We start from the raw sequence: 21,308 nt of genomic DNA, 5'->3' as shown, positions 1-21,308 counted from the left end.
ATTCCAAGCCAATGACTCTGTCCAGACCTCAGAGTCATCTTACCATCTGCGAGCTGGACAAGTGACAGACCCCAGGGCAGAATCAGAATCAGATAGGGTTCCTTTCAGGAATACTACGTTAGCTTTTGACACACTGTTAATGCTGGAGTGTTGGGTGCTCAACTGAACTAGGAGGGATTTCTGATGAGATCGACCTACAGATTGCTTTTATGCCATATATCTTAGTTGGTTTTACAACAGCAAATCTATTTTAATTTCCTATAAGCAAAAGAAAGTCTGCTTGATATCCCTTTACAGGATTTCATTATTTGAGGAGTAGGTGTTTTGAGAATTTTTATTCCAACTTTGTGCTTCAATGTATAAACACACGAGCACAAATTTAATTTGAACTCATGTAACTTTACACTTGGAAGAGACTCTGGAGATCTTCTAGTCCAAGCCTCCTACTATTCAACAAGTGGGGAAAACCTAAGGTCCATGTAGTGAAAGGGTTACATAATAAACAATAGGAATTGGGGCCAGCCCAGTGGCATAGTGGTTAAGTTCACATACTCCACTTTGGCAGCCCAGAGTTCACTGGTTCGGATCCTGGGCGTGGACCTACACACCGCTCATCAAGCCATGCTGTGGCAGGCATCCCACATATAAAATAGAGGGGGACTGGCACAGATGTTAGCTCAGTGACAATCTTCCTCACCGAAAAAACAACAACAACAAAACCACAAATTAAAGTTTTATACAATATTGCAACTGAAAAACTTCACTGAGCAAATTGTTATAATTCATCCCAATTAGAGGTATCTGGTAATTTGAAACTTAGAAAGAATAAGTTTACGAACTGTGGATGCCCCACAACAGCTTTAGAGGGAAATGCGCTAGTAGTAGGATATAAGAATTGAGAAAGAAACAGAAAATGAAAACACCTAGGGACTCGCGATTTACTTTTTTACCTTGCTACCAGGTAGAAAGTGGCTCTTCTTAAAAAAACAAAAACAAAAAACTTGCCTTTTAAAGGAACAAGAAAGAGCAGGGCCAACCTGCCAAATTACTCTCCCCTATAGCCTTGAAATAGAGAAACTTAAAAATTCCTTACTCAGATAACTTCCGTTACCCTTTTTGAATAGGAATTGGAGATTAATTTATTAATCTTTTAAAAAATGGATAAGATTACTGGTTACCAATAAAATCTTCCAAAATAGTAAATATGGCGTGTGTTGGTATCTCCATTTCTTCTCCACCACATGACAATTTAGTTTATCCTCATAGTACCGTTTCCTATTTGACACTCGTTTGTTATTCCCTGCACCCCAGCCTCTATGAAGGCTTTTCCACAACGGGGACCTTGCCTTCTTTGTTCACCCAGTACCTTAAATGGTGCTCAGCATATAGCACACACTCACATTTTTGCTGAATGAGTAAGAATTGTGTATACACTATGTAAAGCATGTTATTTGAAAGGCATGTAACTTGACTTAAATAAGATTTTGGAAATCCTGAATTTATTAGGAGGAAGCTAAAGCTGAGAATATTCTCATTTTGTTTGAACAGAATACCTATAAAAATAATTGTTTCTTTTGCTATTCAATATCGCAGTGTCATTAATTATCTTTAGAAATATAATTCCTAAACTCTGATGAAAGAAAATGGAACCTCAGAAAATTAAAATTAGCAATCTGCATCAACTTATTTATGCTATAAGGAGAGAAAAGTGAGATGGGTTATATATGTATCTATATCACATCATCAGATGCCTTTTTCTGGCAACAAATTTTACCCTCCCTAATTATATTTGATTATTATTAAAATTTCTTTTGCATCTTCTAAATCAAATCACTTCCTGTAGGCATTGGTAACAGGGTGGACTCTGTTGTTTAGTAGTGTTTTCCCAGAGTATGTTTGTTCCATGGAATAAAAATCTATGTGACGTCAAAGGTGTTAGCACAAAAAGCAAGTTGCAAGGGTGTACAAGTTTATTAGGAAATGCTGACATAAACAGAATTTCTCAAGTTTTTAAACATACCATATATACTGGGAATCTCAAAACTGGGGACATGGTATGCTGTTTACTAAACTCAACTGGCCACAGAGCTCTCTTTCACAAGACATCATACATTAGAGTTGTGTGGAATAATTTTTGATGTGAAGGATGGGGGCTGAGAAACCTGTGGGGAATCCTGCCTCCTAGCAAGGCCCCCAGGGCAGTACCTGGGCTATAGGGAAGCTTCATTTAGTTCACACTCACAAGCCTGTCAATAGCTTTCCTCAAATGGCTGCCATTAATATTTGGTAGGCTCATTTATGGACCATCTACTTTTATAAAAGCCAGGCACATTTTTTTCCCTAGGAGCTGGGGCTATGACAATGAGTAAAACTGCAAATTCTTTCTCTTATGTACTCTAGTGATATACAACTAATTCTAGATTATCCTAACTGCCTGACAAATTCAAGAATCTCATACCTAGGTGACTACCCTTTTTCATATCCTTCACATCCTTTTTGTTGTTTCTCAGATTTCTATTTGAAGACCTCTTGAACCACCTTCCACGGTCTTCAGTTTGAGCAATCTGACTATAATAGGCCATCAAGTATTACCAAAACTGTATTCCCAAGGTACAATCTTGCCATAAGTTTATGGAAAATTATTTTGAAAATATGAAAAGATACTAAAAGGAAGTTCTTTTCATGCCATTATAAATGGGGGGGGGGCAGGCCTCTTTTTTAATTTAAATCTTTCAAAGGTTTTATTTTGTAAAATAAAATTAACCTCACCTCAACTACTGTGTACTTGGGGGAGTCCACTCAGTAGTGCCCCGGTTTTGGAATCAGATGAGTATAAATAGCCTATTGTATTTCAACTGCCATAGCTTAACTGAGCTGACTGCAAGATTCTTCCAAGTCAATTCCAACCCACTGCCAAAGAAGCATCTCTTACTAGCTGAAGAGGAAGTGCCCAATAACCATCTATTCAGTTCCATACCATTTAGCCACATTTGCTTTTGTAAGCAGGTAACAACTACTTAAGGGGGTTGGCGCGGGGGGGGGGGGGGGGGGGGGGGAATGGGGGGAAAAGGAAAAGGTTAAAAAAAGAATGGCTTTCTACCCTGGCCACATAGTAATTTGAATAAATATTCTTTCATGAAATCTTCATCATTCAACATTTCATGTGATCTACAACCAACCAACCTTCTCTCCCTATACTCTCCACCCTCCAAAAAACCAGCCTATAATTCCAACCAAATATGATTTATCACATTTATTACTACCTCCAGGCTATTTCCCTTAGAGAAATAACCATCCATTCAATTCCATACAGTTTAACCACAAGCTAATCTGTACTTGTTTAAACCCTACTCATAAGGTCCACTGTAAATACTATCTAGCTCATGAAATGGTCTCTGATCCCCCCAGCTATAAGTTATCATATTTCTATCTCCTTTATCACATTTATTGCTGCAATGTAATTATTTCTGTAAATGCCTCTGAAGGCAGAGACATTATCGTCCCTTCTCACCAAAATAACAAGCCAGCAACCAAAATACATAAATAGACTGGTGCAATTTTTGGAGACTGAGAAAAATGGTAAATATTAGGTTGTGTATGAAACTGCCATTTGTGTAAGTAAAACTGCCCAATCAACAATTTCATATGGTTTAAGTTATGCTGCAAAAGGATGGGCTGAAGTATATTTGAGTTTGGACATTATGTGGTATTTATCTGGGAGGAGAGTATGACTGATTCCTTTTAGATCCCAGTCTTGTAAATATACATGAGAACTACTATTTCCTATTATATCCATAATGATTTAAAGTCTGTTCTGTCACAGGAGGAAATTTAAACCAGTTTAACATAAGTTTCTCAGGAGTTGACCTTATCCTTCCAACTACTCATGTTAACCCAACCAATATAAAAGGCAAACACTAGAAACATAAAGGCCGATTAGTATTTAAACTTTTCAAAACCAAATATTTTGGTCCTCACAAATACTAATACTTTCACAGGGGCAGGGGGAAACCATACCAGTTGCTTAAGAATCCTAGGATGGGTGCCAGCCCCGTGGCCAAGTGGTTAAGTTTGCACACTCCACTTCAGCGGCCCAGGGTTTTTGCTGGTTCAGATCCTGGGCACGGACATGGCGCCGCTCATTAGGCCATGCTGAGGCGGCGTCCCACATGCCACAGCTAGAAGGACCCACAACTAAAATATACAACTGTGTACTGGGGGGATTTGGGGAGGGAAAAAGCAGGAAAAAAAAAGAATCCTAGGATGCATGCTTTTGCCTTCTGCTTGAGTATATCCACAAATTCTGTAATTGAAACATCAAAGTAAATGTACCAATTAGAAATAACATTGCAATGGCTGAGGGCTACAGGTCAAGGAGCCAAAGATTTTTAAATATTTATTTCATATCCCTTCAAAATACCAGATAAATTTTAAATATTTACACTTTTTAAGTTTTCCACATTTTATTCCTATGAAAAATACCCAGCTCCACAGCCACCTTAGTGGAAGATGTTAAAATGAATATGCTAAAATGGACATAAAAACTTGAAGTATTCATCTATATTAATATAAGCATACTAATAGGCAAAATCAGTAACAAAAATGGATTTCCAAGTAAGCCTTTTTGTCTCTCTATCCGAAGTTCTACCATGTTCAACATCAGCAAAAGGGTATCCCTCTTTTCTTCTGGGATCTGAAAATGAGGATGTTCAAAGTTTCTCAGCACTGATAGAAGGATATATTTTAAAAGTAGACCCACAGTTATATAAAATTTAAAACAGAATGCAATCTGAGTAAGATTAATGGGCATAGGACAAACCTCTGGGTTTTTTTTTTCAGTTTCCTGTTTTCTTCAAAGCGATCGTTAAAGCCCTTAAAGCCACTTGTAAAAGAGGTTCCTCCTAGCGGACGCATGCCTCATGGGGAAACCAGTGATACTCTGAATTGATTTTCTAAAACTTCCTCCAGGATAAGTGTAAAGACAAGGCTGTGGCTATTACGGCACAAACAGGCCAATACTGAAAGTCTAGTCAAGAAAGGGCCACAGGTAATTTGCGTAGGTAAGGTAATTTAGATGTAACTGAATCCTGAAAAAGGTTCAAGATAATTCCTTTAGGTAGAAGAACTCCTTTTCTTCTTTATAAGCAACCTCCCCCGATATTTTCTTCTATATTTGTTTTCCTTCTCTCCTATCTCTAACACTATCCTGTCCCATCAGAGCAGTGTTTCTGAAGTCCTGATGCTGTGAAACAGTTCTGCACTGCTTTCACAATTTTGAACATCAACAATAGCTCAGAGGAATGACCATCAAGGCAATAAAACAGATTTACACTAAGTAAGCCTACAATGACCAAATTCCAAAAATCCTACCCCTACACCTGACACTCCATGGAATACAGCATGAAAATCACTGAAACAGGAAATAAGAGAGCATATAAAATAAAGGAGAGTGGGGAAAACTGATACTAAGATCATTAGTTGGTGAGTAAAGTCATTTTCAAATCTTAGGGCAAACTATATCATAACACTTTCTTAACTGGCCTAAACATTGTATCAATTGCTAAATTACCATAGATTTGTGAGACAATATCTTGTTCTAGTTTTAATACAGATATTTGCAAATAATTAATACAAAGAATATAAATACTAAACTTACTTTAAGGAAAACCTTATTTTATGATAGCAGTATGAGATACAGAAACAGTAGCTACCAAACGGGGTTTTTTTTGCATAGCCATTTATTTGGTGCTATTATAAGCTTTAAAATTCCATTTTTGTTTTACATTAAATTATGAAGAGAAAGATACATTTAGCTAATGAAAGACATTTTGAACAATAATTCTGGCATTAAAATTTATTAATAGTTCTCAGCTTCAAAAGTGTTAAAAAATTATTTCTAAAATGTCTAATGAACACACAGTAAAAATACATCAGATTAGTGGAAGTTACTTGAATGGTAATGACAAAGCCAAGTAGAAATGCTGAGTGGCACATCATATTTGCTACCGTCAAACAGGGAAGAGTGTAAATGTCCTTGTAAAGGCAGCAAAGATTATTATGGGAAGAGCAGCTGTCACTAAGCCCAAGTGACAGCAGAAAGCAGCTACTGGCTTCCCAACTTACCATCTTCCTTTTCCTTTCTGCAATCTGCTCCTCTGATTCCATTTCAACTTCATTGCTAATGGGAGTTTTTTCTTCAATATCATCAATAAAATCTGGTTCCTGAAAGACGGAAATGACTGCTTTATAAAAACTACTACTCCATCTACAAACTAGGGACATCGACCTAATTTGAACGTCTTTCAACCACAACTAATTCAACATATAAAAAGCGCAAGCCTACTTAAATCCATTTCAGAAATTTAAAACTGATTCCTAATTGAAGAAACTTTTCAAAATCATGGAATCAAATAATTGCTTTTTAAAGTTCTAGTCAATAATGTTCTTATCAATAGAGCCCACAAGGTCAAACATGGTAGCAGAGCCTTATGTTTATATTCTTCCCAAAACATAAACATACAAGTATTTCACAAAACCCACTGCTTCGAAATACCAAGTGCTCAATAAATGTTTGTTCAATTTAAAACTTTACGGAAATTATTTCTAGAAGATAGGGTACTGGAGGTGAGTAAAACCTTACTTAATTTTCACATTTCAATAGTGCCTTCTAACTTCCATTTGTTTAGAGGACATATAATATTTCCTCCTGGGGCAAAAAGTATAGGCCAAACCCCTTCCCCCAAATTATCTTAATGGATACTTAGAATTTTCCCTCTGAAGTCTTATCTGTCACCCTTATAGAATTGATTTATGTCCAAAATATTAAAGAAAAGGAAATTTTAGGACTTCAGACTTTAAATAAGAACATTATGAACAGAGAACAGTGCCACCTGGGAGAATCTTTTAAATTACCCTGTCTTAGAAACATCTCATATTGAATGCTCCAAGGATTTGCTTGCTGAGTTGTCTCTTAACAGTTTAACAAATATTGTACAAATTCTAGCAGAACCTGTATTTTACGCTTATAAGTACTTCATTAAATAACAGAATGGACTTAAAAATTTTAAACCATTTTACATAAAACAAAAGAGAGGTTCAAACACGACATTATTTTCCGCTGTTAACTCCTGTCCGTGAGAGTCAGCATAGTTCCATACCTGATTATTTGACACTGACAGTCGCAGTGGAGACGGCTTTATCTGTTTAGTTTCTGGGCTCTTCATTTTGTTGGTTGTTCCCTCACAATCTAAAGTAATATTCTGATTTTGTGGGTCTTTTTCCTTTGAAATATCTTTTTCTTTTTTTCCTTTTTTCCTTCTGGTCTCATAACCACTATTGATGTTTTCCGTGGATTCAGAACTACGTTTTAGTACAGGGCACTCTGGGTTTTCTTTGAGGCATGCACAATCCACCTTGTACTTACTGGAAAGATAACCAGTTTAATATTTATTCAAGACATAAACTGTAAAATTTTCTAATCCATTTTAAGCTACAACTCCACAAAATTGTATGCTGTTACTAATTATAAGCAATACTTACCTTTCACTGATTTGCATTTCTGGTAACTATCACAAAAGATCGTACTTTCTCATAAAAACAATGTAATAATTAGAAACTGATTTCTGACCAGAGATTAGACCTTCAATCATAAGGATAACTAGTAAGTAACGGTTTCTAGGAGGAGAAAACTCCAGTAAATTACAACTGAGTCTTTTTAAGCAATATGGTACTGTGGCTTACATTAAGGCAAAAACCTAAATATGTTCAAAAAGCCACAGGAGCATTTTTTGGAAATCTAAAGTTCTAGCAATAGGGGACTAGATAAATGGCATGAGCAGTAAAAATAAATGAGCTAGAGCTACACGTAACAATAGAACTGAAGCTCACAACAGTAACGAATAAGAAAAGATGAATGTAGCATAATACAGTAGATAATTTACATAAATTTTAAAATATACAAAATACTAGATACCATTTAGGGACATAAGCAGATATAATAAAAATGCTAAATGCACCAAATCAAAGATGGCAGTTATCTCTGCAAATGAGGAAAGGGAGATGCAATCTGGCTGCTAAACATGAGGGGCTTCAATGGACAATGTTTTATTTCTTAATTTGGGAAGGAAGCACATGGACTTTTGTGTTATTATTATTTATGTTTTTTATATTAAACTTTTAAAAATTTAAATTGAAGTTTCTATACTCAGAATTAACTTTTTTCCCCCTAGTGTTTCAGAACAATAATGCTCAGAGTTTCCTCACAGGATCTCCAACAAACTCAATTTATAGTGCGAAGAAAATTTGGCACAATTTCTTTTGTTTTGAGGGGCAAAAAGTAAAATTATCCATTCCTACTGATTAACCAAACTAACTGTATGACTAAAACTTTACCCTATAAAATAGAAGAAGGAAAAAATTCTAATTTAAACTCAGTGTTGTATGGCTGAATTATGATTACTAATTATAATTACTATGAGCATTTACATTACAATAATAATTAGGGGAAGTTTGGAAAAGTACTAATAAGCAACAATGCTGTAATGGAAGCTGATACCAAAATGCTTGTTTTCAAGTACTTTGAATTGCCTCATGATAAATAAAAAAAAAAATAAGAAACTAGAGACTTGAACTTACCAATTCCCATAGTCAAAATCAAAGGCAATAGTAATTTCAGTTCCCTTTGGAATACTTTGTATAGAATAAATGTAAAGATGTATGGTTCCATCTTCAATTTCATGCCTCACCTGTTAAAAGAATAATTTTATATTTCTATAAATTACTTTCTGCCTTTAGAAGCATCTCATCCAACCATTATGAAAACTATTCAAAGTAATTCACAAATACGACATGGAAAACATGCCATTAATTATAAGACTTGTAAACCATAAGTCAGTGGTTATCAACTGTGAAGGAGGTACGTCAGTGCAAGCTTGATGCACGCTCTACAGCCCACCAGGTAGCATTAAACAGAAAATACTGTATTTCATCAATTCTGTGATGCATATTTTTTTACCTTTTAGCATCTCTGAAATTGGGAGTTTTACAAGTGATGGCATCTTTGATTTGAGGAAATGCAGTAATGGTCCAGTTAACACTACACTTTCTGTGACAGACACTGTTCTAGGTACTAAACTCCTTTAGTCCTCATAACACTTTTACAGATAAAACTGAAGCACAAAGTTACAAAGTTAGTAAGTCCAAGAGAAGACGTGAATGTAGTCTGCCTTCAAAACTTATACTCGTAACTGTAACATATAATTATAAAATTAAAAACATTTATTTTAGCATGTAAAGAAACAAAACCAGAAATATTCCATACTCCACACTAAAACACAATTTTATGAAAAATTTTGTAGTAGCACATAGAAAATCTTCTTTAGCTTTCAGCTTTGTCATCTACTTTGATCAAATCAGAGCATATATTTGATCCATAAACAGAGCTTTCAGGATAAATGTTAAGTCCAATATTTCCTCTTACAAGGAACTTCACAGTTTCTTCAATGTGCCAAGTAATATTTTAAGACCTTACAGCCAATATCACCTAAATTTTCATAATGGAAAGATGCTGGGCAGTATAAACTGCATTAACAGTTAAGTATTTTAGGCTACCAGACTTTTGTGCTTAATACAGATTCCACACCCTGAACCCCAGGCTCCCCAAAGGATTTCTATAAGCTTACCTCTGCATTGGGTGTACAAGAACGTCTGATGAACCGAGCCTCATTCCCAAAAGTCCTTGCATCAACACACATTTCTAGCCCGTGAAATTTAGAATAGAATAAAACAAAAGGGTATGGTCTAAAAAGAAAGAAATGCATTATAAACTATTAAAATTTTGAGTTTAAGAAACTTCAAAAATACTCACAATAAGGAGTGAAGACAAGATTTAAACACAGGCAGTCTGATACCAGAATCCATTCTTAACCATTATGCTAGTTCATGCTAATAAGATTTTTACCTGCTCCTTTAACCTTGCATAAAGGTAATTAATTGAAGGTGGAAATTCACATTTACAAAGGGAAGACTACTACTGCCTTTACAAAAGGATTCATAATTGGATACGTTTATAGTCCCTATCTCCTGGTGCATTTAAGTGTTTGATTTACAGCACTGTTTCAGATCAAATCTGCTATACTTTCAAAAGGGAAAGATTCTTCTGTATCTTTCATATCTTAAGTAAAATCTCAAGTTATAAACAAATATCTTTTAATTATTATAGTACATGGACTGAGAATGTTATCTCCCTCGAGACATAAACATACTTCTAGACCTCAGGGAAGCAGTGGCTATCAAAGGATCACATCAATTCCTCCAAAAAGCCACAAACCACAGAAGAACCTCCAAAGCCTGCATGACCAAGGAAGCGGGAGCTGAAAGTGGTGGCAACACTGTTAAGCCCAGATCAACGTCCTCTCACAAAGAGGAAGGGTGTGCCTGTGGTCACCAATGGTCCTTTCCGGTTCTAGCAATTTTGTTACAAGGAAGTAGGAAGGGTCGTGGATGGAAACGGTACCTCATAATCTCAGGTAAGCAGAGTCTTTAATTAAAGTGCACCTATATTGCTGCAGTTTATCTTTGAAGTAGATTGTTTTAGGCATGTCAGCAAGATACGAGATGGATAAGAGACCGAGGACTATATCTGCATTTTTTCACGTTATTATAGTTCAAAAGTTATCATTAGTCACTGTTCAACCACACTACCATTTTAAATATTAAAATGATCACTTAAGAAAACAAAATACATATAAATACAGCATCCTGGTACAACAGCCAAAAATTCAATACTTAACTACAAAAACTAATGAGGGAAAATAAATGAATATACCTCTTAAAGAAATACCCATTTGCTTCAAACTGTTCTCTGAGCATAAACTTCCCTCTGTATTCAATGATAAGTGCATCAGGAGGCAGATCTTTTGCAGATTTCAGGATTTTCTTATTTTTTTGTATATAGCTCTAAAATCAAAGAAATGTTGAGATTAATTAAACCTGACTGCTTTTAGTCTAACTACTTAAGATATACAGTAGAAAAAGGTTTTGTTTTATAATTTTTTGGCAAATGATATACTTACCTCTACAGGAGGTTTGAAGAGCAAATTGTTGGTATTCAAATCTGATTTATTTATCTCTTTTTTGTCATTTCCATTGCCTAATCTCAGAGCTAGTCTTTGTGCCTCCCTTTGAACACCCTCACTGTATTGGTTATTATTTGCTTCTTCATATCGATCCATCCATGCTTTGATTTTTGTCTCCCATCCAAAATTTGCACCATCAGATGAAGGATCAATCTCTGGAGCTGAACCCTGAAATTACAGCAAACTAAAATTAATATCTAGACAAAGTATTCATACACACATACACAAAAAATAAATCACAATCTATATAAAAGAACATAATATAAACTAGAAATAATGCTAGGCTTTCTAAGCTGGTCCTAGTGAAAAGAAGATAATAAATGAGCAGCCTACTACATTTTCATACCGCATGGCAGACAAACATGAGTTGGAAAATTGAAGGAAGCTGAGTTAAGTTGGAACAGCAGAAATTCAAGCTTCACCATCACTATTGTAGCCAAATGGAGGCTATCAATAAAAGTGTAAATACCCAAAACTTTGGAGTCATTGTCAACTAACAGTTAAAAATAGATAGCACATAAAATTTTTTATCTCAAAGACTGCCACTATCTACTCTGCACTCACAGTTCTAGTTAACCAGAATAAATTAGCAATTATTATATAAACTACATATACTGCTCATTAAGTATAAACTTACTTTCTAATATACAATTTTAACATTTTATAACAAAAACACATAATTTAGTGTAATTCCAAGAACTATAATCCATTGTCCACATGATAAATTTGACATGAGAATTAAAATGTCTCATAGAATGTGAAATGACCCAAAGTGGTCCATAGACTAAATTCATGGTTCATAATACGGGCAAGGACCTTCAAGCTTAAGTGCTTGCTCCTCCTCTAGATTCCTTATTAAAATCTGTATGATAAGAATGCTAAATGCCAAGTAGTAAAAAATTACAAGGGCCGGCCCAATGGCACAGCGGTTAAGTGCGCATGTTCCACTTCAGCGGCCCGGGGTTCACCGGTTCGGATCCCAGGTGTGGACATGGCACCGCTTGGCAAGCCATGCTGTGGTAGGCGTCCCACATATAAAGTATAGGAAGATGGGCATGGATGTTAGCTCAAGGCCAGTCTTCCTCACAAAAGAGGAGGATTGGCAGCAGATGTTAGCTCAGGGCTAACCTTCCTCAAAAAAAAAACAGAAAATTACAACCTCTCTTCTTAATATGTTACAGAACAAAAAAGGAACCCTTTTCTCACTGGAATGCAACTTACAGAAAGGCACAATTACCATACATTTTTAAAATTTATTAAAACCCAGATTCCCACAATTCATTCTTATTTGCAATCTTAGGATGAAACACACACACACACACACACACACACATATATATATATATATATATATATATATACTTTTTTTTTCTTTTTGAGGAAGATTAGCCCTGAGCTCACATCCACCACCAACCCTCTTCTTTTTTGCTGAGGAAGCCTGGCCCTGAGCTAACATCTCTGCCCGTCTTCCTCTACTTTATATGTGGGACACCTGCCACAGCATGGCTTGACAAGTGGTGCATTGGTCCACACCCAGGATCTGAACCAGTGAACCCCAGGCTGCTGAAGCAGAATGTGTGAACTTAACCACTACACCACTGGGCTGGCCCCAGGATGAAACATATATTTTATCTTACCATTAGCATGATTCAAATTTATAATGGATTAAACACATGGAATTTCAGTTTATTTGTAAATGCTCTTCCTCAATTTCTTTCTACAATATTGAACACTTTGACAAGAAAAAAGACTATTTCTGTAATATGCACAACCTAACAGAACTGTGAAATTTTAAAATCACATTAAGATTTCATAAAGATCCTTATATATCCTGTTAGACATATACATGTGTACAGTTATACTTACTAAAATTTAACATCAGTCCTCCTTCCATATAAGCAACTAATCTTTATTACAAAAAGTAACATTCTTTTCTACAATGAAACAAACTACAGTTAAGTTGCTCAACTATTTGATAGGGGTATGCTTATTTCACCAATTGATATTTTATGTTCTTACCTATTCTAGGTGATGATCCCTTGAGAAAGAACGGTTTTTTATACAAATATGATATACTATATATCAAGGCTTTCCTCAGCAATCTATTCAGTTTTTAAATTTTTCTTTTTAGCCTGCCCAAAAGAAACCCTCTACTGACCTGGTATATATTTAATACAGCTCTTCTCTATCTCTTGAACCTTATAAACACTACAGAATTACTTATTGGAATTGTAGTGATCTTAAAGAAATATCTTCAAGCTAATGAAAATATATTTTTAAAGATGCACAAAGCATTTTAAAAATTTTATTTCCTTAGTCACTTCTTCACATAATAAAATGAAAATATTTCAGTTAAGTAAACGATGCTCCTTCCTCATTAAGCCTGCTGTTGAGATAATTAGATAAAGTAGGAAGCAAGGACAACTGCTGGAGTATCAATAGTTTCAACAGCTGAATCCAAGAACTTTTCAGATCTCTTTAATCTGTGTCAGAGAAAACCCCATAAATCCAAGTTGAATATAATAAAAGTATAAAATCACCAACTTTAACATATAAGGAACATTTTATGAGGCTTTGGACTTGCAGTATATTGAATGACACCATGTGTTAACATTCATGAGAAAGAATTACAAAACTACGCAAGAATAATCATTAAACAGTTGTTTAATGATTTGTTTTCCAGGAATGTGGAATAAGGAATAATTATTACGTTTCCTACTACAGGGACAACAGATATACCGTAACATACTCCCACAACCTATTTTAACATCTGACAACTTGACAAACCCATTACCCTTGAGGACCTAACCTAGAAAGCTATATTAACACTCTAGAGCTGACCTCTGTAATCTAACACAAATCTATCTTTTAAGGAGGGGCAGAGCTGGGGAGCCTTGCTTTTCTCAGCAATCTTGGCATCTATAAAATTGAGGATGTATTCTAATTAATTCAAGGTACAAGTGGTTAGTTTGTACTTATTTGGTGGATTTATGATGATTTTATAGTATTTTATAACAACTGACTTAACTAAATCACTAGAATCCCAACTATGCAAAAGAGTAAATTTTCAAATTTCAAATGTGATTTTGCATTCATATGTCTAATATACTAATACAAAGTGATACTGGAGACATGGAATGCAACGATAACTGAAGTTCAAATTAGCCCAAATTTTAATATTAGAAATTAGTTATATAGCCCTCCTCCTTTTGGTTAATATTTTAACAGTATTGATAAACTCCAAGAGTGGTATATGAATCCAATTATAATTCTCTATGGTCCCACTTCTGGTAAATATAATAAGCAACATAATGACAAACAATGAAGAGAGCATAAAGTAAAGATTATGGACAAGCAACCACTTAGCTCCTGTATAACTGACAGTTGATAATAAGGGCTTAAATTTAATGTACTTACCTTAACTCTTGATGATTTCCTAGAACCTTCACGAAAGGCCTGAAATAACATGAAATTCTGAGTTAGTTTTTTTTTTAACTGGATATAATTAATATTTAAGAATCCTTCAGTTCACTGAAGCTTTTTACTAAAGTCTCATAATAACAGAAAGTTTAGTAATAAGCAACAAAGCCAGACCTAGGAGAATGTTTAAGTAAATAAAGTCATGTACTAGAATACTACTCTACTATTAAAAATAGAATGCAAACTACAGAACATGAAAATATGTATATGACACAATGCTAACAAAAATTCCAGATTTTCTGAGTGCTCAATATTACAACCATGGAAAAATAATTTGATAAAAATTGGAAGGGTATTAAAAATATTACAGTAATTTTTTTCAAGTCATGAGACAAGTTTTGGGGGTGATAACGTTATTACTTTAATTCTCTAAGTCAACTAGCAAGTAATATTTGAACATTTAGTGGGGCTTAAGTAATCAGCGTTGTGGTCAACAGAGTTGTATTTATTCAATAAATATTTAGTGAAAGCTCACTAATCTGCCAGGTCCTGAAGTGTTATTTAAGATTTAATTCCTATCCTCTTCACTACCCACCCCCAAAAATGTAAACTTTATTTAGAGAGACTAACAAACATAAACCTAGAGTAAGCAATACAGATCCAAATATATTTAAGTGCCAAATTTATATGTAGACTATCTTTCAGAGTGAACAAGATTTACTTTTTAAAAAAGGCGAAGAACTTTCATGTAAAACATGGAAGAAGAACCAAGTGAACTGTAGAGAATGGATATATTCAGACAGACGAACACCTGAAAGGAATACAATCCTGGTACTTACAGGAATACGAAAGAAGGCATGAAATAGGGAGTGATATGTTACATTCGAGGAAAAACTAATATACCACGCTTGTACTTACTGAAAATAGTATGACATAAGACTGGCTAAAAAACTTACAATTGGGTCATGGAAGCCTTATTTTAAAAGTTACATTTTATGATTCTGACTTCAATACTGTATGTTCTTCACTATGATGAGGAATCCACGAAATACTTCTGAGCAGAGAAGGAATATGAGAACAATACTCACAGGAAATATCATAACCCAATGCAGAACGGATTGAAGCACAGAGGATAAAGTTAGAGAAATTAAAGATAAGAAGATATTATTGCACTACTATAAGGTAATGAGGGCTTAGACTGGGTTTGTAGCAGCAAAAGGGAGAAAAATAACATTTTGAAGTGACATTCCAAAAGAAAAATCAATAGTGCTTTTGAGAATAAATCTGAATGTCAAAGACTAAAAATGATTTAAAAGACTTTTGAGTCTGGATATTGGCTGTGCTGCTGACACAAAAAAAGAATCTGAAGGATGGTCAAAGAAGATAGGAGTTTGATTTAGAGAGGAAACACAAAGAAAAATGGTAACAGAACATTCTTAATATGTGCTGACAATGGTTTTATGAACTAAAAAATTAAAATCAAGTTTAAAATTCTTTTCACGATAATATTAGAAAATATTACTTTTAAAAATCCTAATATGTGTCACAATACACAATCCATGTCTTTTAATGCTTTATTCTGCATTATTAAGTGTTAATACTTCATGTCAAAGTCCTGAACCGCTAAAACAACAATACTTTAATAGGGTTTTATGAATACTTTAAAACTGTCACCTGTCCAGAATGTCTACTGTTAACTCCATTCACATTTTTAACAATTAGGCATAACAACAAGCTGAATAAAAAAAGTAAAGGTACATATATCCTTTTGATATATATTTTTAATTACATATTGCCCCCAAATAATAGAAAAAACTTAACCTAGAGCAAATTAGATGTTATATGCCCAGTTCCTGGATTTTTCCTCCTAATCCTTGTCAAGTATTACTAACTTAACACAAGAGAAAAATGTCTTTTTAAATTTCAGAACAATATTCTGAAAATAAATGACATGATCCAAGAGCCAGGACCGATTCATTTTAAATAGCCAAAAGTCATCCCAGCCAGAGAAAATGCAAAATCTATGCTTTATTCAAAAAATAATTTGTTAAACCAAATGACCTAAAAACAGAAATGCACAGGGCTAAAATTTCCAAGTAACTTTTATGCAGTAAATAAAGAGGAGGGGCCAGCCCCGTGGCTGAGTGGTTGAGTGCACACACTCTGCTTCAGCAGCCCAGGGTTTCGCCAGTTCAGATCCTGGGTGTGGACCCAGCACCGCTCATCAGGCCATGCTGAGGTGGCGTCCCATATAGTACAACTAGAAGGACCTACAACTAGCATATACAACTATGTACTGGGGAGCTTTCAGGAGAAGAAAAAAGAAAAGAAAGACTGGCAACGGATGTTAGCTCAGGTGCTAATCGTAAAAACAAAAACAAAGAGGAAAGCATAATTTGAAAGCAGTAGATCAAAAAGGTGAGTCAATACCTGAACATGAGTTCCTAAATTATAAAAGACACTTAACAAACAATCTCTGTCTTTGTCATCTACAATCTGAGATGAGGAAAATAACAATGAAACAAGGCAAAATGTGGTTAAGTGCTATAATAAAAGGTTCAAGTGTCATGACGAGATGGAAAGAAAGATGGTAATATTTGGTAGGAGAAAAGCAAATTTCATGAAGGAAGCAGTGCTTGAGATAGGCCTCAAAGTAGAGTAGGAGTTTAAAAGACAAAGATGGAGACGAGAATATTCTAAACGGTGGAGGGAACAGCTTAAACAAAGATAACATATCCAGAAAGCACAGGCGGAATTTGGTAACAGAAAGTTGTCCAAAATGGGTAAAATACAGGTGCAAGAGTAACAGAACTGGACAGAGACAGGTATGTGAAGACTGCCAGAGTCAAGGGTTATTTTAAACACGGGAGGTTAAATTAGAAGATGAAAACTGTATTTAAAAGCACATGCTGCCTATTAAATAATCAAATAATATCACGAAGAATTACTCAAGGGAAAAAAAGGCCTTTTCTTGGAAACTTTGATTTTATATCTGGGTATAATTTCTCTATAATAGCAATACAGTCATTGTGAAAAGTATTTTTTATCTTGTATGACAAAAATCTTCATTAGCAGTTGTAAGAAATGTAATGAAAAAGTGGCTTACGTATTGTTTTCTGCCATCATATCCTAGAGATAATTTATCACATAAAATTTAAGTGAAAATATCTACATGGTAAGAAATTCAAGAAATACGGAGCCTTATTAAAATGATTAAATATGATTCAGAGAACAACAGCTGTAAACAATCATTCAAATCATTATACGCTCCTTTACCTGTTCAGAAGCTATTAAAAATTTAGGATTGTTATTTCTGTTTTCTACAACAGCAATCTTTTCTATTTTATTCTAGCTTTTGCTTTTCTATGACTAGTCTCATTAAAGTGATGATTTCAAAGCAGTCTGCAAACATTTTTTTAACACTTTAAAAATTTAAATGAGTTTAATTAAGCTTAGATCCTGCCACCTTTTCTAGCAACTATCCATTACTCTCCTGCCTTTCCTGTAAAACTCAGTTCCCACCATCTCCTGTGTACTCATCTAAAAAAAAGGAAAAACTTACTTTTTTACATTTTGCAATGTTTTGTTCTTTCTCGCCACTTTTTTTCCTTCTTTTATCATTAACCTTGGAAACTCTTGAAGCAGTTAAAGTAATCGATGTTGGGGTATGCTGAAACGCAGTATATAATTCCACAGGAACCTCATCACCACTCTCGGTTGCACTAGTATCACCATCTTCAAAGGCAAAATAAAAAATTATTGCACATGTGCTACTTCTATTTCAAACAATAAAATCAGACAGCATTCCACATGACAAACTCTTATATCTCCATCTTTCTAAAGAATAAGCACATTTTTTCACTTCCTCATCTCACTCATAATTAGATACATTTAAATGAAAACTACAAATATCATTTCTCATACATTAAACTAGAAAAGACACAAGTCTGACAACACATTCAGGTGGTATGACTGTGAGAAATAGGCATTTGTATACATTGCCAGTGCGAATTCAAAATTACCTACGAGGTGGAATTTAGCCATATCTAGCAAAATTACATATGCACTTAACCCTTTCATTTAACAATCCCGTTTCTAGCAATCTGTCCAAAGATAAAATGGCAAAAGTAAGAAAAGGCATCCAAGAGGGTTTCATTGAAGGTACTATTTGTAATAACAAAAATAAAACAAAACAAAAAATACTGGAAACCCAAATGCCCATCAAACAGGAATGGTTCAATGAACTATTATTCAAAACCAGATGTACTGGTATCAACATATTTTAAGCCAAAACAAAAGTTATAGCATGTTATACTTCTAAATTCTGTTCCTAAAAATGAAAGAAATACCATTCCACATGATAAACTAAGGCTCATCAAATTTCTGAAGAGCAAACATATTTTAGTTCTTCTTTAAACCAATAGGTTACGTATATGTAGGAAAATTTTTATTTTAGTTTTTAAGTTTTTATTTTATTTTCCTCATTTCCATATTTCCTAAAATAGTACATTCTTATTCTATAACCGGTAAAAAAGAATATTTAAAATCTACACCCGAGATTGTAAATTATATATACAATCAACATTCATCAGTAAAATGTTTACATCCAACTAAAAATATGCAGGGCACTTACTGTCTCAGTCACACTAATCTTAAATTAATGTAGATCCTTTTCACCCACCTGACATATTTTCCCTTTTTCGGCGTTGTAGTAGCACTGCTCTCTCTTTATCCAAACTCCTACATTAGAATATTAGATGATTATTTATCAACCTTTCATAAATTTAGATATAAAGCAGATCTGTTTTAAGTATGATAGACTTTACAATTTCTCTAATGTTCTTACTGAAAAACCAACAGTGTAAAACATATGTACTATCCCTTGCCTTAATGGTTTAGATTTGATCTAGCATAATTAACAGCAGAGCCAGTTAAGTGACTATATTGTACTCTCTTAAGAAAATAATTTGTTACTTAGGAAACTAGTACATTTTTTTTTCAAATTGAGTATTTAAAGCAAAAAGTCCAGAAAAAAAATAATATTAACAATGTAATTAAAATCGCAAATTAAATTTCTTAAAATAAATGTATGACACTGAATTAGAATCTATTTGCAATATTACCATTTGCCTAAAATTATTTCCACTTTTGAAATAATAAACATTTAACAATTAAGTAAAATACTTCATTAACCTCCTCCAGCCTCCACTCATGAACTACATCATCCATAGTCATTGTTTTACTCCCCCCCTCCAATTTTCACTGTCCAAACTTATTAATCTAGAGGTCAAATAACACTAGATATTATTCTTAGATGGGAAAATAAGGCCTCTAGACTGAAATGCCCACAACTCAGTAAGAGACCTGCCTTAATGTCTACTAGAACATGTATCTGGGCATCACTGATGACTATCCTAGTTATCACAGAATGATAAGCAGGTATCACTCAACCGACTGCTCTCCCTAATAGTCAGTTTTTAATCAACTCTTATTGAATTCATGAACAGATATTTACCACATCAAAAACTATCTGGCAAAGGGGCCAGCCCCATGGCCGAGTGGTTAAAGTTCCACATGCTTCTCTTGAGCGGCCTGGGTTCGCAGGTTCAGATCCCAGGCACAGACCTACTCCACTCACCAGCCATGCTGTGGAGGTGTCCCACATACAAAAAAAATAGAGGAAGACTGGCACAGATGTTAGCTCAGAGCGAATCTTACTCAGCAAAAAGAACCCTATCTGGCAAAAAGCTAGTAACTATCATCAAGTGAAACAAAATCACATAGTAAAACCTCACTCATAATAAAGAAATGCAAAGTGTAACTCTGAGATTACCATTTCTCACCTAGTTAAACTGGCAAAAATCCAAATCTATCAAACACTCTATTGTAAGGCTTGGGAAAATAGGTATGCTTATCCATTACTGGGGGGAACTCAAAATTGTCCAGCTCCTACTGGAGGGGAATTTGGTGATATCTGTCAAAACTTTCCGTATACATTTACCCTTTTACGAAATGATCCCACTTCTGTTTACAATTACAAAAGACTGGAAACAACTCAAACATCCGCGTAAAGGGGACTGGTTGAATAAACTACAGTACGTGAAAAAGATGGAGCACCTTGACGTTATTGGAAGAAATGAGTCAATCTCTATACACTACTATGAAGTGATCCTCAGCATATATTTTTAAGAGAAAAAAGAGAAATGTGGCAAAAATTCTATATAATATATTACTGCTTACATAAGTAAGGAGGGGAATACAAATATGTATGTACATAGCTGTTTCTAATAAGAAAGCAAACACTGAAAGGAATAACCAATTTTTAAACAATTGTTACTTCTAGGGTGGAAGGAACAGGGATAGAAGTTAGACTTATTTGAATATACTTGGTTTTAAATATTTGACTTTAGAATAATGGGACTACTTACATAATTATACAAATATATAATTACAAAAATAAAGTACAAAAAGCAATCTTTAAAAAATAACTGGATTACTCATACATTTCTGTAGGAATGTAAAATGGTACAATTAATCTGCAAAATAGTTTGACAGTTTCTTCTAAAACTAAACATGTAACTACCATATGGCCAAGCAATTGCACTCTTGAACATTTATCCCAGAGAAAACAAAATTTAGGCTCACACCAAAACCTGCACACAAATGTTCATAGCAACTTTATTTGTAATAGCCAAAAAGTGAAACTGACCCAAATGTCCTTCAATAGGTGAACAGTTCAACAAATTGTGGTAC

The 21,308-nt window shown here is 34.4% G+C and overlaps 1 protein-coding gene across 5 annotated transcripts in view; it reads right to left on the bottom strand.

The window, feature by feature from the left end:
- Window positions 1-21,308, bottom strand: part of KMT2E (lysine methyltransferase 2E (inactive)) — a 95,676-nt gene that overhangs the window by 15,066 nt on the left and 59,302 nt on the right. For all 5 annotated transcript variants that reach the window (XM_046669651.1, XM_046669650.1, XM_046669652.1 and 2 more), the window contains 9 exons: window positions 19,237-19,295; window positions 18,118-18,290; window positions 14,553-14,591; window positions 11,073-11,303; window positions 10,826-10,956; window positions 9,681-9,798; window positions 8,635-8,744; window positions 7,158-7,422; window positions 6,124-6,222 (listed from right to left, as the gene is read on the bottom strand). In XM_046669651.1, the coding sequence (XP_046525607.1) occupies window positions 6,124-6,222; window positions 7,158-7,422; window positions 8,635-8,744; window positions 9,681-9,798; window positions 10,826-10,956; window positions 11,073-11,303; window positions 14,553-14,591; window positions 18,118-18,290; window positions 19,237-19,295 (1,225 nt within the window). The remainder of the gene's footprint in view (window positions 1-6,123; window positions 6,223-7,157; window positions 7,423-8,634; window positions 8,745-9,680; window positions 9,799-10,825; window positions 10,957-11,072; window positions 11,304-14,552; window positions 14,592-18,117; window positions 18,291-19,236; window positions 19,296-21,308) is intronic.

The sequence above is a fragment of the Equus quagga genome, chromosome 8 (assembly GCF_021613505.1).
Source record: "Equus quagga isolate Etosha38 chromosome 8, UCLA_HA_Equagga_1.0, whole genome shotgun sequence".
In the NCBI taxonomy this organism is placed as follows: Eukaryota; Metazoa; Chordata; class Mammalia; order Perissodactyla; family Equidae; genus Equus; species Equus quagga.
The sequence above is the reverse complement of the archived record's forward strand: the minus strand, read 5'-3'. Positions and strand labels throughout refer to the sequence as shown.